Here is an 18158-nt window from a genome sequence, read left to right as displayed (position 1 = left end):
TCTATGCTAATGAGGGAGAGACCATCACTAATGAGCAGGGTAAAGTCATGTTAACATGCAAATCTGCGTGATGTTTTTACACTCTCTAATTACTTAGGTAATTGAGATAACTGAAAAATATTATGGCTGCTTTATAAAATCATTATTTTTGTCCAAAAACACCCAGAATGCACAAAAATGTGGAAAGTATACGGATTTTGAATGGATTCAGAAAGTTTGGTTCACATGCCAACAAGAATACATCTTAAGATTTAAAGAGTGAATCAGTAATATCATCTTGATATTAATATCTGATTGATTCAAACTGAATAATCAATACTAGATTATATCGGCCATTATATTTCATATCAGTCAGTCACACGTTAAAGGAACACTCCACTTTTTGGGGGAAATATTTTCATTTTACTGCCCTAGTGTTAAAACAATTGAGTTTTATCATGTTTAAATCCATTCTGCATGACATCTCTGGGTCGTGTGGGAGCACTTTTAGCTTAGCTTAGCTTATCTTAGCATAGATCATTGAATCAGATTAGACCATTAGCATCTCACTCGAAAACGACCAAAGAGTATTGATAATACCAACTTAACTATTTTGTAGTAAATCGTGTACTGATACTGACGGAAAATGAAGAGCCGCTATAGTTGCTAGCATAGTTCCTAACCATATCAACCTAGCGATGATATTACTCAGCACCGGAAACAGTCCCCAGCTAGTTAACTTTCAGCATGACTATTGCACAGGAAGCATTTGCCAGAAACACTGCATATCATTGCGTTTGCTGCAGACAATGGTACGGCAGCAAAGTTCCTTGATTATTACTCCAGATTAAGACTATAGTTCCTGGTCATATCAGCCTAGAAAATACAACTTTTAACTTTTCGTCTGTTTTAGTGCATAATGTGACTACAGAAGAGTCGAACTTTAAATAGAAAAGTTATTGAAACTGTTTGATCATTTATCAAGATGCTAATGGTCTAATCTGATTCCATGATCTATGCTAAGCTAAGCTAAAAGTGCTTCTGCAAGACTCGAAAATACTCTTATTTTACACCCGCCCTAGTGTTAAACAATTGAGTTTTACCATTTTTAAATCCATTCAGACAAATCTGTGGGTCTTGCAGGAGCACTTTTAGCTTAGCTTAGCATAAATCATTGAATCAGATTAGACCGTAAGCATCTCGCCCGAAAATGACTAGAGTTTTGATAATATTAACTTAACTTTTTTGTGGTTAAATCGTGTACTAATACTGACAGAATATGAGGAGCTGCTATAGTTGCTAGCATAGTTCCTAGCCATATCAACCTAGCAATAGCAGCTGTTCAGTCAGTCTTAGGGTACACTTAGTACATCACAGAATACTTACACTTTAAATAGGAATATTATCAAAACTCTTTTTATTTATTTTTGTTTTTTAGAAAGATGCTAACGGTCTAATCCGATTCAATGACTTATGCTAAGCTAAGCTGGTGAAACAAGAATATTTACAAAAGAAAAACGTTGAGTGTTCCTTTAACCAACTCAAACTACTCTACAACACAACAAGCAGACTATACTAGATAAGCGGTGTAATAACACATGGACAAGCAACACTGATTTGCCAATATTTGGAGGCTAAAACAAAATTAAGAGACGATAAAGATTGATTATATACCATATTTCTGAATCAGAAGCGGCAGCAGCATCATGCATCTAATATCATTCTACATACATCAGCACTAGACAAATTAGGTCTGATATTCAGCTAGAATTTGACTACGTTAAATGGGAGTGTTTGTAAGAGAGAATATACTGTACCAAATCTAAGGAGCGACTGAACAGAGAGGACCAGGAGAGGTTTGTCTGTTTGGGGAGAGGGGTAATAATGTGATATGACCATCCCAAACACACATCTGCTGGACGCATGTGTCTGATTAATGCTCACATCTACACGTCTGCAGACTTCCTTAGCAACTCACTGGCACAAATAAACTGAGTCCAGCTGGAGGGCAGACTGTTGTTTAGTTTTGTCGTGTGTTCAGCCGATTGGTTCTCCTATCTGACTTTGAGCTGACAAAACAGTACTGTTCTAAACGTTTCAGACTGGTAAGATATTTCAAACAACTTTTTCTTTTTTAGTAAGCACTCATTAAATTAATAAATGAATGACTAATATTTGGGAATAATATGCGCATAATATTTCTAAGGGAGCTGTTGACATGGAATTAAACCAGATTTTGGTCAAAATCCCAACATATCAAACCTAAAAACACAACAACACCAATAAAATCTAAAATAGAAGTTGTGTGTAATAACACTGTAATGACACAAGGAGAAAGTGCTGAACTACTGAAATGTATTCTATACTTTATATAAATGGCTTTTTTGGTGACGGCAGCTTGAAGATGCCTCTCATATGGAGAATGGAGTCACATGCATTGCTCAGGTGTGAGTTTCTCACAGACATTAACAGAGTGTCAAAATCTTAATGGTTCTGTGGGTCTCATTTATCAAATCAGATTTTTATTTAGTATTCTCTATTGGATTCATGTCAGGTGATTGGCTAGGCCATTCTACAGCTTGATTTTCTTTCTCTGAAAGCATTTGAGAGTTTCCTCGGCTGTGTTTTGGATCATTAGCCGCGTTTCCACTATCGCGCCTAAAGCGAGCGAGCCAGGGCGAGCCAAGGCCAGTCACTTCCGGGGCGTAATCGGGCCAAAGCGGGGCTTCCTTGGGGCCAGTGTCCAGCCTTTTTCGGCCCGCCGAATACCTTGGGCCAAGGAGGGCCAACTGGGGCTTCAGGGCGGGGTTACGTACAAAGGCGGAGTTTTCCTGTCAGGTAAAGAGGAGACAAGATGCTTTCTTCCCTTACATTTGTTTTGCTATCACGCTTGATCAACTCACTAAGAAGAAGAAAAAATAAATGCCGCCGAACTCGAATGTCCTTATCCAGGGATCGCTGTCTGGCCTTACACCAACAGACCACAAACAGTAAATAAGCAATCGCTTCGGTGTTCTCCATCTTCCAGCTCTCGTAGTGATGCCAGGTTGTGTTTGTGGTTATAATTTGAGTTTTTTGTTCCCGCTGAAGTGGGCGGGTTGTGTGACATTTGATTCGAGGGACGTTCTGGGGGCGGTGTTTGCGTGACGCGCTGCGAGCAACTAGCCCGACAGTGGAAACGCGACATGATTTCAGCCTCATTTCTCAACCTCCCGGGCTATTGGCCCGGCCTGGCCCGATTAAAGCCCTGGCTCGCACTGGCCCGATAGTGGAAATGCGGCTATTGTCTTGCTGAAATGTCCACCCTGGTTTCATCTACATCCTCCTGATAATGTAGATGTTGGACTGAAGCAGCTCATTTACACTGAGGAAGAGCAGAGTGTTGCTGAAGAACTACTGAGAGATTCCAGCTGCTGTCTGGGCTTTCACTGTCTTTCTGCACCTCCCTCTCTTCATGTGTTTAAAACTTTAGTGTCATTTCATTTGATTACGCATAACTTAATTTGTAAACTAATTAGATGTGTTTTCTTTGCATATTTGGATATCTTTGGTTGTTAACAACATCTCAAGCAGAAATATGTTTTCTGAGCAAAAAAATGGCGTTCAATTCTTAATTTCCCCGTTGTATGCGTGTATATAGGCATATAAAATATTCACAATACTGCTGTTACTGTCTTTTTTTAATACATATAATATCAAATAAAATTATTAATCTTAAAGTTTTGAGAGGTATTTTACGTGGGCATTTTTAACAAAACTGTAAACTTTGGCTTCTCTTTTTAAGCACAAATGCACAAAAGATTGTTTTGTTTGTTCTTTATAAGCATTAAAAATATTGGGTAAAGAATTACCCAACATATAAACTGAGTGAATAACAGTTCGAAACACATTTTAACTTGATTTATTAAGTTAAATAAACAAATTATAGCTCATTTAACCATTTTGTTCTGTTTGTAGAAAGTGCCACATACACACCAGCAGTGCCTAAGACAAACATGTTGTGTTTGAAGTAACTCACCAGACTGAATTTCATTGCTAAACGTTAATACTGCTGTTTTTGCATTCAAACACTAAAGCACAAAACTTCTACTTTGACATTTCTAGACTTTTTTATTCTACTATGAAAACTGCTCTACAAATAAAGGTGTTGTGTACTAAAGAAAGACTCCAGTTTATTTGTAAATAGGCTTATTTTACAACTCCTCTAGACTTAAACAGTTGAGTTTGACTATTTTTGAATCCTAGTCTGGTAGGAGCACCTTAAGCTTAGCTTAGCATAGTTAATGGAAACGGATTAGACCATTAGCATCTTGCTAAAATAGAGTTTTCATAATTTTCCTGTTCAAAGCTTGACTCTTTTGTAGTTTCCTCATGTACTAAGGCCGACACAAAAATGAAAGCTTCTATTTTCTAGGCCTATATAGCTAGGAACTATATTCCCAATCTGCGTAATAATCAAGGAACTTTGCTGCCTTACCATTGACTGCATGATATTGATATGATATTACACAGCACCTGAAAGTAGTCCCCAGCTAGTTACCTTTCAGCATGACTATCTGCTTACACAGGAAGCATTGGCCAGAAACACTGCATAATATCATTGCGTTTGCTGCAGCCAATAGTACGGCAGCAAAGTTCCTTGATTATTACGCCAGATTGAGACTATAGTTCCTGGTCATATCAGCCTAGAAAATACAACTTTTAACTTTCCGTCTGTTTTAGTGCATAATGTGACTACAGAAGAGTCGAGCTTTAAACTGGAAAATAATTAAAACTCTGGTCATTTTTATCAAGATGCTAATGGTCTAATCAAATTCAATGATCTATGCTAAGCTAAGCTAAAAGTGATTACGCAAGACTCGCAAATCAGCTAAAAATGACTGTAAAATGAGCCTATTTTCAAAGAAAAACTGGACAAATTAAACACACACAAATCAAATTCACATTAAAGATAAACAGTTGAAGTCAATACTTATCATATTTCCCAAATGTTGTTTAACAGTGCAAGGAATTTTTCACAGTATTTCCTATAATATTTTTTTCTTCCGGAGAAAGTCTTATTTGTTTTTCTTCGGCTAGAATAAAAGCAGTTTTTAAATTTTTAAACCCATTTTAGGGTCAATATTATTAGCCCCTTTTGTCATATCTCAGCACTTTATCACGTCCTCCAACCCACAAGGGGGCGCAGATATTGCCCTATTCTCCTCCACATTAGATGGCGGTAGTGACTCTTGTTCCTCTAAACTCCCCTGTAATCAGCCTAATCACCACCACCTGTTCTTTGCTCTATATAAGACCGCTTCATATCCTGCTCTGTGTTCAGTCCTGAACTCTATCTCTTGCTGCCTCGTCCAGTTAAGCTATTCTCAAGTCTGTTTGCTTGCTATATTCCTGTTTGATTGTTCTGAGACCCTCGTGTCTATTTTATTTTGTATGTATTTTAGGAAGCTCGGCTTTCCTATTTTTGTTGTACTTTTTCAACCTTGGCTCTAGAGAGATATATTGTCTCTCCTTTTTGTAAAGTTCTCTTTAGTAAAGACTGTATCTTTATTTGGAATTCATACGTTGTGGACTAACTTTGTTTCTCCTCTGCTCTTAGGCCACCAGTTGCTGACTTAGCTCATGTAGTTAGAACTACTGCTAACCACACCGTAGACCCGGGTTCGATCCCCACTCAGATCATTACAGCTTTAAGCTATATTTGTTTTCAATTGTCTACTGAACTAACCACTGTTATACAATGGCTTGCCTAATTACCCTAACTTTAACCTAGTTAAGCCTTTAAATGTGACTTTAAGCTGAATACTAGTGTCTTGAAAAATATCCAGTCAAATATTCTGTGCTGTCACCATGACAGATAAAAGAAATCAGTTATTAGAAATGAGTTATTAAAACTATTATGTTTAGAAATGTGTTGAGAATTTGGGGAAGAATTTACAGGGGGGCTAATAATTCTGACTTCAACTGTATGATAGTTCTGAGAACTATTTAAAGCCGGGGAGGGATGTGTGAGATTAAACGGTCACCTTGTTTTTGGAGTTGTGTTCAATGCTGGCGTCTGCAGTGGCGTACGGTAGACTGCTGGACGAGGATGATGGCTCTCTATCCCGCTCTTTATCCTTCTCTCCAAACCAGCTGAAGGGCATGCAGGTGGGGATGGAAGTCATGGACTCTGAGGGGGAAACACGGACCCCCGACTCCTCCAGTAACTCTGCAGAACCCCTACAAAAAACAAGATCTGTGTACTAATGGGTGCAACGAACAAAGTTATAATCTGAGCCGAAATCATTTACATCAAGTAAATAATTTACATTTAGGTGTTTTGGAACCGTTCGTTTTTTAACCTAGACGTTCTGATGTGGCCGTCTGATCTATCATAATCTATGCTTACAAAAGCGGAGAAAAAGTACACTGGAGTACATATAAACACAACTAATGTGCTTCCAAACAGAAGAGCCCATTTTTAGGAAATAGCTTTCACATGAAGAACATTAAATTAAATTGAATCCACTATAAATGTACTCACCGGCCACTTTATTAGGTACACCTGTCCAACTGCTCGTTAACGCAAATTTCTAATCAGCCAATCACATGGCAGCAACTCAATGCATTTAGGCATGTAGACATGGTCAAGACAATCTGCTGCAGTTCAAACAGAGCATCAGAATGGAGAAGAAAGGGGATTTAAGTGACTTTGAACGTGGCATAGTTGTTGGTGCCAGACGGGCTGGTCTGAGTATTTCAGAAACAGCTGATCTACTGGGATTTTCACGCACAACCATCTCTAGGGTTTACAGAGAATGGTCTGAAAAAGAGAAAATTTCCAGTGAGCGGCAGTTCTGTGGGCGCAAATGCCTTGTTGATGCCAGAGGTCAGAGGAGAATGGCCAGACTGGTTCCAGCTGATAGAAGGGCAACAGTAGCTCAAATAACCACTTGTTACAACCGAGGTCTGAAGAAGAGCATCTCTGAACCTAAATATTGTTGCTGACCATGTCCATCCCTTTATGACCACAGTCTTCTGATGGCTACTTCCAGCAGGATAACACACCATGTCATAAAGCGTGAATCATCTCAGACTGGTTTCTTGAACATGACAATGAGTTCACTGCACTCAAATGGCCTCCACAGTCACCAGATTTCAATTCAATAGAGCACCTCTGGGATGTGATGGAATGGGAGATTCATATCATGGATGTGCAGGTGACAAAAGGATTAACGCAGTTCTGAAGGCAAAATGGAGTCCAACCCGGGATTAGTAAGGTGTACCTAATAAAGTGGCCGGTGAGTGTATAAGCATGTGATATGTGTGTTTACCTGCTGTCCAGTGATGCTCTTGTTGATTCTTTGTTTAGTTTCTTCCCCTTTCCTCCAGATTTTCTCAAACCACTGTCAAAAACAACACAATCAGAAACACGCAATATAAACACAATCAATTTATAAACAGATCTTATTGTAAGACTGCGTAAGCTGTTTTTGAGGACGATTTTGTGCACCTACCCAAAATCAGGGAATCTTCTTTTGGTTTTTCCAGCTGCGTCATTAGATTCATCTGAAAGAAATAACACCACTGTATCAGGGATGTAGAATACAGAAAAACAAATTCTGTATTAGCGATGCTAACATGGATCGATTAGCATTTTGTGCAGCAATGTTTCTTAGAAAAACTCTTTAGAGCAAATTCACTTAAATGGTTGCTCTTCTTTGAATAAACACCTGAATATTACTGAAACCTAAAAATAGAGTTAAACAGTTGAGTTTTGCCATTTTTAAATCCATTCAGCTGATTTTCAGGTCAAACAGTAGCACTTTTAGCTTAGCTTAGCATAGACCATTGAATCAGATTAGACCATTAGCATCTCACTCAAAAATGTAAAAAATTACTTTAGATAATTATCCTATTTAAAGCTCGATCCTTCGTTACGTATACTAAGACTGACAGAAAATGAAAAGTTGTTATGATCTAGGCTGATAGGGTCTATGTCTCATTCTGGCATAATAATCAATGAATTTTGTTGCCGTACTACGGCTAAAGCAGGTGCAATGATATTCAGTGATATCCAAACAGTCAAAAACGGTGGTGTTACAGATAAGCATTGGGGTGTGAACGTATTCATTGACAATCAAGATGATTCCAATTACCCGGATGAGTGTCATCAGTTTCGGCAGTTGTTATCTAGGAATAACATACTTTGGAGTGTTGTGACTGATCAGAATCAAATATTCCAGAGTGTAATAAATAAGATATAATGTACATCTAGCCGGTTCTTCTCACAGAATAAAGCCTTACAAGTTTATCAGCAGCTGTAGTATAAGGCTAAAGTGCTTTATTCTGCGAAAACAACTTGTTGGATGTACGTTATCAAGCTTATTACACGACTACTTGCCACAAAACTAAACAATTAGACACAAAGCATTGATCCAAGCTGTAATAACTTACTATCACTTGAATTAAACAAAGCTGACAGAAAAATAAACAGCTAAATGCAGCCAACACTAACCTATGCATTATTTAGTCACAAGATGGCGCCAAACAGTTAAAAACAGCAGCGTTACAGATAAGCATAGGGATGTGAACGTATTCACTGACAGTCAAGATGATTCCAAGTACCTGGATGAGCAGGTGTTATTAGTTACATACCTTGGAAAGGTGTTACTGACTAATCAGAATCAAGTATTCCAGAGTGTAATAAGTAAGGTATAATGTCCATCTAGCCGATCGTTCTCACAGAATAAAGCCCTACAAGTTTATTCTGCTGGGCTTTTTTTTTACCTTTGACCTCTTTGCCTTTCCCTTTGGACTCTCTCTTCTTTACGTTGCGTGCGAAGCTCGAGGGGGAGGAGTCTTTTGGGGAAGAGAGGGCGGGGCTCTGTGGATCCCTCTGCCCTGATTGGCTGCTGCTCAAGGCAGATCCTTCATTCTTGAGTTGGTTTGTAGAGGAAGAAATGACCACCGGGAGGGACAAACTCTCCTGGAAGGATCTCCTGCGAAGCAGTGGAGACTCGGGACTCAATGACTCGCTCTCATCATCACCCTGAAAAACACAAGTGCATCCAAAGTTAATGTTGCGGTCCAAAATAATAAATGCAAGGCTTTTATAGTAATCTAGCAAGCTCTCTGTGACCTGTGGATGTCCGCCAGGGGAGCTGAGGGTCTCCTTGAGTTTACTGCGTGATGGAGGCTGTCGTTTGGATCTCTGGGCCAGCTGGGCCCTTGCACGGTGAGCGCTGGTGTCTAAACGCTCTGTCTCGGGAACCATCTCACTCCAGTCTGCTCCTGCTGAATAATGTATATCAACTCATATCAGCAACAGAGATCTCCTTTTTTTTTTCCAATTACTCATTAATTCCCTTTACTTAACAGTGCCGTATGGGCTGAACATTAGATGCTCAGTTTTGCGCAAGTTGGTCTGGTTAACCAAGGATTACTGACTTTTTTTTACCACAGGATATGATGACTTTTAAATCTGGGTGAAATACTAATACCAAGTACAAATGAAATCAGAACTAACCACTGATTTTGTTAGCTCACATTGCCAGTTGTGTGGTGAACAATTCATCTGTGCATGTCATTACAAAAAAAACAATAGCCCTTGTAATCTAAAATTGACGTCTGAAAATTCACTTCCTGTTTGTTTTGAGTTAAATTCTCAGATTACGTCTGTCTGAGGTATTGGGCGTGCCTAATATACTTAACCACGCCCTTCCAGCTGTCAGCGCTTTGACAACAAACAGAAATGGTGAAGAGGAGGAGTCTGTTAGGTTGTTATAACTCTCCCCAAACCCTTTTTCCCAATCCTTCTGAATGAAATGCCTACTTTACTACATCCAATCAGCTTGCAGTAGAAAAAACAAGCCACGCCCACTGTTTTCTCATTTAATATTTCGTTTTTTTTCTAGGAAGATTCTAGGAAGAAGTCACAATACAAGAAAGGTTGCAGCTTTCAGCTCATGTGGACTTTAACAATCAAAGTGCTTAGTCTAAAGCGCACAGTGTAGGTTGTATTTGAATCCACGTTTGGTATTTTAAGGACAGAAAAAACTGTGTGCGTACCCAAAGCGTGCGTGGTCTCAAAGAGTTGACCTTGTTCTTATTTTGGGCATAATGTGCATTAAATCAATCAAAGCCCCATCTCACATTCCCTTTAAGAGTGAGCTGCGCATTCACTATTTACATGGTGGACTTTGTGAATGGAAAGAATGCTAGCGAGGAAACAGATCAGAGCATCTACAGAATGGGCCAGATTCACCAAAGCCCCCTCAGGTGAAGAATGTGTGGAGAGAACTAGCAGTTTTTGTATTTATTTAGACATTTATAATAGTTTAATTTTGAATTCTTTAATTTTCCTATTTAACGATAGTTGTGAGCTGCTGCACATCCCTGTGTGTGCAATAAGGAACATGTACATGCGTTTTTGGACCCGCATATTACTGAAGTTCTCTTTAAATAACTAAACAAAAACAACAAAATCGCGCTATTAACTTTAGACCAGCTTTTAGCTGGTCAATGGCAATTTCAGTTTCATCAAAATAGCAAAGTGTCAACAATGCACCTTAACACACCAGCACACAAATGGGTGCAAAAGCATATGCTCTGATGCACTGGGCAGAAACTAGCAAATATAAAACACTTGCATTGCATTCGGCAAGAATGAGGAATTTGGGGGAGGTGCACATAGTGACAAACTATGTTATGGTGGTAAATGTTTTAAGAACAGCCAAAAAAAATTATATATTAAATGCTTGTTTTGAATAATCGCGTGCTTTGTAGCTTGTCTGTAGGATTATTATAGTCAACTAACAATAACTGAAAAAGTATTTTATATATATATATATATATATATATATATATATATATATATATATATATATTAGGAGTGTAACGAATCATGGTTGATCTGCGATTTATATGGATCATAACCCATGGTTCGGAGCACATCACTCGCAGATTATTAAATTTTTTTAAACTTATAGATCAATCATAAATTTGTAACGATCGCAGAGAGGTTGCCTCTTGCGTCATTCAAATCACGTGTATGAATTCATTTAGGCTTTTCTGAAAAATATAATTATGAAGGAAGACGTTGTGGTAGGTTGTGGTAGCTAAATTGTCCGTAGTGTACGTGTGTGAATGTGTGTATGGATTTTTCCCAGTGATGGGTTGCAGCTGGAAGGGAATCTGCTATGTAAAACATATGCTGGATGAGTTGGCGTTTCATTACGCTGTGGCGACCCCAGATTAATAAAGGTACTAAGCCGACAAGAAAATGAATGAAAGTAGGTTATTCGGGATGTAGTGGGTTTCTTAGGTTATTAAAGGGGTTTTCTATATATTAGGGGTTTAACGGATCAAGGTTGATCTGTGATTCATACGGATCATAACCCATGGTTCGGAGCACGAGACTCGCAGATTAGTACATTTTTTTTACTTGTAGATCAATCATAAATTTGTAACGATCGCAGAGAGATCGCCTCTCGCGTCATTCAAATCATGTGTATGAAATCATTTAGGCTTTTCTGTAAAATATAATTATGAAGGAAGAAGTTGTGGTAGGTTTCTCCTTGTGCTGGCGTGGGTTTCCTCCGGGTGCTCTGGTTCCAAAGACATGCGGTACAGGTGAATTGGGTAAGCTAAATTGTCCGTAGTGTACGTGTGAGAATGTGTGTATGGATTTTTCCCAGTGATGGGTTGCAGCTGGAAGGGAATCTGCTATGTAAAACATATGCTGGATGAGTTGGCGGTTCATTACGCTGTGGCGACCCCAAATTAATAAAGGTACTACGCCGACAAGAAAATGAACGAAAGTTGTGGTAGGTTATTCGGGATGTAGTAGGTTTCTTAGGTTATTAAAGGGGTTTTCTGTCACTATTGTTTAGCCTGTATTAATGCATTCAGAGTAAGCTGTACGATTAATCATTAAAAGATCAGGATCTCAACACCCACGCAACATAAATATGAATGATACTGATTTGTATATGTTTATTAATCTTTCCAATCACTGCATTCAAATCTGAAAATGCAAAAATCAAGAAAGAGATCGAGTCCTATGACTTTTGAGTGAGTAATGAAGTTACAAACAGTCAAATAACACAGAAGTACTGGCATAACAGTTTATAATGTAGATAAAACTAATGATGTTTATAGTAAAGATTATCATATGCTCAAAAATGAAAGTTGTAGGCAGCAATTTATTATTTAACCAATAGGTGGCGACAACCAGCCGTCAGAAATATGCCACTGAATAATTCTTCAAAAATGATCATCTAGCAATCAAACATGAAGTTTTATGAGTGAATAACTCAAACATTTATTGAAAATGAGACTAAAAGTAAACATGGGTTGTACAAACGATAATGTTAGATTTCTACATTTAGCGTTAACAGCAACAGTAGTAGTAACAGAGAAATTTTCACTGAATATTTTACAATTTATTTTCATTCAGCTGATTATTTCTTTATTTTATTTTATGAAACCAAAAGTGTCTTGCGTACTGTTTTTGTAATAAATGGAAAACAAATGACAAATTAAAACTAAAGCTTATTAATGAATTAAATACTCATTTACATTGACAAAATTAATTTAAACAGACATTAAAAATCAACGAGAGCTTTAACTCACCCAGCAGAAGTGAATCTGCAGACTTGCTGCCCGACAACGAAGACTCATTATGACCACGGCCAGATTCAAGCTTCGCCAGCTATACAGACAAATAGAGAGATGGGTATCAGAACACTTAGTCGCTTCATTAGTGAGTTATTTTGTCTGTATGATGCCTGTTCTCACCCTCCGCTGCAGATCCTCAATCTGAGTTTTATATGTGCTCTCTTTTTCATCCAGAGTCCTCTTCAACTCCTCCTCCCTCTGCTCAAACTCCGCCTCTCTACAGCAGACAAAAACACATCCAGCCAATCAGAAATGTTGTACTAAACTCCACACTTATCAATTATTAGTGGAAATATACTTCAACAAATATTCCCCCTATCTGCCGTCTGAAGGATTTGAAGCTAGTTTCCTGAAAGTCTACACGTTTTGAGTCAACAGATTTCACAGAAATAGAGTATATTTTTTAGATGATTATTCCATCTAGAGATTTTAAAGGGCCCATAGTTTACCTCTTTTTTATGATGTGATATTAATATTATGGTTCTTCTGAGTGTGCCAGTTTAGGTTCAGTTTAAAACACAGTTCAGATTGTTTTATTATAATGTGTTAAAAAGTGTCATGTTGGGGGCGTGTCCACAGTTTGCTGATTTAGGGGTGTGTTGCTTCACATGTAAATTAGTTTCGGCTTACCGCCCAACGTAACAAGGGGGCGGAGCCATGAGCTCACCCGCTCAGCGTTTGCAACAGAGACAGGCAGACTGAGAGAAGGAGCAGGAGTGAGAGGATCAGCAATCAGTCGTACGTATACGACTCGGACACAGACCAAGCAGAGAGTACAAAATCATTTGTGTCTTTGTACAGTTTTACAGCCAACTGTGTGCTAGTTTCAAGTACTGAGCTTGTACACCGAGACTAATAACCACGCACACTGAATTAACTTTGACTGAGGCACCGGATGCGCCGCGACACGGCACACCAGACATTCTCTGTGGCGCGGCAGAAACATGAAGTGTCCCGAATCATCGCGCTGTTGTGTGTATCCTGATAGAAACCTATGTTTAGAATTCTAAAGCGCATGGCACAGCGTCAGGTGTAGCAGCACCTAGTTAAGATCACAGGGAGCTTCTGGGATCGCGAGAAATGCAAACGGCTGAAGTATAAGGTAGACTCAATGAGAAGTACACATGTTTGCAAACCTACCTAAAGATACAACCAATAATTCCGATTAGAGCGATAATGTGGAGAATATTGCTCTTGTGTTGAGCCCAATGAGCCTTGCATCTAAAAATAAAGCTAGGGTGTTCCTTTAGTGATATCGCTTCGACTCATGCTGAAAATGGCGGACGTGAATCAACAAACTGAGGGGGACCGCTCTCCTACGTAAAGTTGCGGTCGGTTTGAAAACCGCTCCAATTGGTCCACCGTATTTTATGTTGTTAAATTGAAAAAAAAAAGCACTGGGTGTGCTTATATCACCCCAATATGACAGTCTATACACCATACATGCACATATGTCTGTCCAAACAACTTGAAAAGTAGATTTTTTACCATAGGTGCCCTTTAAATCATTTTCAAAACGTACTGTACTTTTAATTTAAGTGTATTAAGAGTGTAATAATTCAAATCAAAATTCAATACGCTTAACCCTAACTCGATACTACATTCTTAAACATATAATAAAAAAACTCAAAACAATTGAATAAGCATGCCTGTTAAAATGCTACACTTTTTATAGACTTGTATAAACTGATTGGCCAACACTATTGGGTTTGCACCAAACGTGGTAGACGCAAAATGATGTGAATTTTGCACATTTGTCACAAACACCTAGCGTATTCCATGTCGTTTGCACTGGGTGATGGTAATCCGCCTTCTCACGTTTCTATTAACTTGTATGCAATTTCTACCTAATTCTCTGTTTGGTGTTAACCCAGCATTGTCAGTGTCATTATCGCCACCTGTTGGTTCGGAGTGCACTTAACATACGTTGCACTCACAGTGCGCTTTAGCTTTGTCATGTCGATGGAGATTCTTTTAAAAAAAACGAAAGCGGAAAATTCTGTTTATAAAAATACCCGTGTATTTATGGTGGACATGGTCTAATTTGCGATTAAAATTCAATTTCTTGATCATTTAATTTCATAAGACCTCAGTGTAGTCAAAAACCACACGTATTAATGGTATATTCCTGGAATACCTCGTAGTTATAGTGACTTGCAAAAGCAATTACCATAGGAAACTAGCACGGAATGGTGATGTAATGACGTTAATCGAACTATGAACACTACCTGACAAAAGTCTTGTCGCCTATCCAAGTTTTAGGAACAACTAATAATAACTTGACTTCTAGTTGATCATTTGGTATCAGAAGTGGCTTATATGAAAAGCAAAGGACTCTAGATGACGCTTATTTGACCAAAATAAAATAGGATCATGCCTTGATTTTGAATGATTTCATTAGGACAGTAAGGTCTGACTCTGCTTAGACAAAAGTCTTGTCACTGAACCTTCAATAATGTCCAGTATAGAATATGTGGTCATGCTGCAGTGGAAACAGAATGAATATTGTGTCTGACTCCATCATGAGCTTGGAGGACTGCATCCATACATCTCTGCAATGACTCAAATCACTGATTAATAAAGTCATCTGGAATGCCAAAGAAAGCGTTCCTGCAGGACTCCCAGAGTTCATCAAGAGTCTTTGGATTCATCTTCAATGCCTCCTCCTTCATCTTACCCCAGACATGCTCAATAATGTTCATGTCTGGTGACTGGGCTGGCCAATCCTGGAGCACCTTGACCTTCTTTGCTTTCAGGAACTTTGATGTGGAGGCTGAAGTATAAGAAGGAGCGCTATCCTGCTGAAGAACTTGCCCTCTCCTGTGGTTTGTAATGTAATGAGCAGCACAAATGTCTTGATACCTCAGACTGTTGATGTTGCAGATCTCTTGCATGCCAAAGTAACCCCAAACCATGATTTTTCCTTCACCAAACTTGATTGATTTCTGTGAGAATCTTGGGTCCATGTGGGTCCCAGTAGGTTTTCTCCAATATTTGTGATGATTAGGATGCAGATCAACAGATGATTCATGGGAAAAATCGACCTTCTGACACTTTCCCAAATGGTTCAACTAGAAGTCATGTTATTATTTGTTGCTCTAACAACTGAGATCAAGACAAGACTTTTATCAGGTAGTGTACTATAACATGTAAGAAAGGAACATTAAAAAACAACTCATGTAAACACTTTAATCATATTATTGTCTTATTCAGATTAGGGCAAATAATTCGATTACTGATCGAGTGTTGACTTCATGACTCACTTCTGCTGATAGTCCTTGAGCAGTTTCTTGGCTTTGCTGTATTTTTTATCCAGCGCTTCATACTGGCTCTGCGTGTCATTGAGCTGTTCGTTGATGCTTTTGCAGAGGGCCTGAGCTTCCAGCCAGTTCTTCTCCATCTGAGCGATTCTCTCCGAGTTCTCCTGAACGCTCCTCTCTAACTGAGCTTCTCTGGCCTCCCACGCCGCACGCTCCTCTGAGGACTCCCGCAACTACAACAGCAAACACACTTCATCCATTACAACACACTGGAGACTGCCATATGATTGATATAACTGGATGATATACAGTTGAAGTCAAAATGATTCGCCCTCGTGTGATTTTTAGTGTCTTTCTTAAATATTTCCCAAATTATGTTTAACAGAGTGAGGAATTTTACACAGTATTTCCTATAACATGTATTTCTTTTGGAGAAAGTCTGATTTGTTTTATTTTGGCTAGGATAAAAGCAGTTTTTAGTTTTTTAAAGCTATTTTAAGGTCAATATTATTAGCCCCCTTAAGCCAGTGGTTCCCAAAGTGGGGGAACAACGGGCTGCGGGACAATGAGAAGGGGGAGGGGGTCACTTGGTGTTCTCCAAAAATCTACTTCACTTTATTAAACTACTAAAATAACCATAATTTATCTGTAACCTATAGAAGATAAAAATAGTAGTTACTTTAAAAACAACAACATGCAAATAAAAAGCCATTAGCCTTTCGATTTTTTGCAACCCCTGGGGTGATTACATTATATTAAAGCCACAGCACATTGATCTTATGGCACCAAGTTAAACTTTTTGACACCTTTACAGCACTCATGTACTAAAAATAAATGCAGGCCACGACTGAACATGGAGGATGGTCTCCGAGTGGCGAAATTAAATTCAAAATTAAATGGTGAATAGACTTGAGCCTATTGGTATATGTGTGTGCCAGTGTATAAGGTTCATATATTTATAACCACCTCAGAAAATATTGGGGGTCGTGAGTCACTGGAATTATAATTTTGGGGGTCACGGGCTGAAAAGTTTGGGAACCCCTGTCTTAAGCAATTTTTTTCCATTGTCTACCAGGGTTTATGCAGGTTTCACCAAGTCAAGTTTAAGACATTAAGACATTTTCAAGACCGTCAAGAATAAAATATCAGACTTATATAGGACTAAATGCTAATGGATTGTTTTTAATGACCTAGCAAAAAAACCTACCCCATCAAAAGACTAATTGTAATTAGTTATTTCTTAGCCACATATTTTAAATGACGTATCAAAACAAGCAGACCCTAGTTGTATACATACAATTTTACAATTGTATACATACAACTTTAAACCTTAGACTAAGTGTAATTTTAGTTATAAATAGAGTTTTATTGAAATGTATTGGTGATTGGATGTGTGCTGGATCGATTGGGAAGGTTTACATAAACACGAAAAAATTAAGACCCGTTTAAAATGATTCAAGGCCTACAAGACACTATTTCAGTGAATCTAAGACTTTTTAGGACCTCGTGGACACCCTGGTCTACTGAACAAACCATTGTTATACAGTGACTTGCCTAATTACCCTAACTTTAAGCCAGTTCATCTAGTTAAGCCTTTAAATGTCACTTTAAGCTGAATACTAGTGTCTTGAAAAATATCTAGTCAAATATTACTTACTGTCATCATGACAAAGATAAAAGAAATCAGTTATTAGAGATGAGTTATTAAAACTATTATGTTTAGAAATGTGTTGAAGAAATCTTCTTTCAGTTAAAAATTGAGGAGAAATATACAGGGTCCTTATAATTCAGGAGGGCTAATAATTCTGATTTCAAATGTAAATGGTTTACAGGTTCATACTCTCTCTTTCAGTTCATCCACTTCAGCTTCTGCGATGGTGTGCTTTATCTGGAGCTGTAAAGCACAATATACACAGAATTAAAAAACGAATGAAAACATGTGAAATTAAGTGAAATGTAGCTGAAATTAAAGCACCATACACACCAAATTTCAAAACCTAATGAAAATATGGTAAAATTAAGTGAAATGTAGCTGAAAATGAAGCACAATATAGACAGAATTACAAAACTAATGAAAATATGGTAACAGTAAGTGAAATGTTAAGCTCGATTCAAAGCGGTTGCAACATGCGATGTTGATGATTGCAACAATTATATTTCCTATGATATTACTATCATTAAAAACGCTATTTTATCAGCAATTTTAAAAAATCATTAATAATGATCATACTAAAATAAAAAGGTAGTAGATAATTC

The 18158-nt window shown here is 38.1% G+C and overlaps 1 protein-coding gene across 4 annotated transcripts in view; it reads right to left on the bottom strand.

Annotated features, from left to right (window-relative positions):
• The window catches only part of ppp1r9ala (protein phosphatase 1 regulatory subunit 9A-like A), an 83228-nt gene that overhangs the window by 8714 nt on the left and 56356 nt on the right, over nucleotides 1-18158 (bottom strand). For 2 of the 4 annotated variants that reach the window (XM_056464676.1, XM_056464677.1), the window contains exons 8-16: nucleotides 17743-17796; nucleotides 15906-16135; nucleotides 12763-12859; nucleotides 12598-12676; nucleotides 9104-9258; nucleotides 8752-9013; nucleotides 7479-7530; nucleotides 7296-7367; nucleotides 6006-6201 (exon numbers count right to left, since the gene is read on the bottom strand). In XM_056464676.1, the coding sequence (XP_056320651.1) occupies nucleotides 6006-6201; nucleotides 7296-7367; nucleotides 7479-7530; nucleotides 8752-9013; nucleotides 9104-9258; nucleotides 12598-12676; nucleotides 12763-12859; nucleotides 15906-16135; nucleotides 17743-17796 (1197 nt within the window). Of the gene's footprint in view, nucleotides 1-1796; nucleotides 1842-6005; nucleotides 6202-7295; nucleotides 7368-7478; nucleotides 7531-8751; nucleotides 9014-9103; nucleotides 9259-12597; nucleotides 12677-12762; nucleotides 12860-15905; nucleotides 16136-17742; nucleotides 17797-18158 lie in introns of all 4 variants that reach the window. The other 2 variants (XM_056464673.1, XM_056464675.1) reach the window with 2 other exon arrangements.

The sequence above is a fragment of the Danio aesculapii genome, chromosome 9 (genome assembly GCF_903798145.1).
Source record: "Danio aesculapii chromosome 9, fDanAes4.1, whole genome shotgun sequence".
NCBI classification, from domain to species: domain Eukaryota; kingdom Metazoa; phylum Chordata; class Actinopteri; order Cypriniformes; family Danionidae; genus Danio; species Danio aesculapii.
This window is presented reverse-complemented; position numbering and strand designations above follow the sequence as displayed.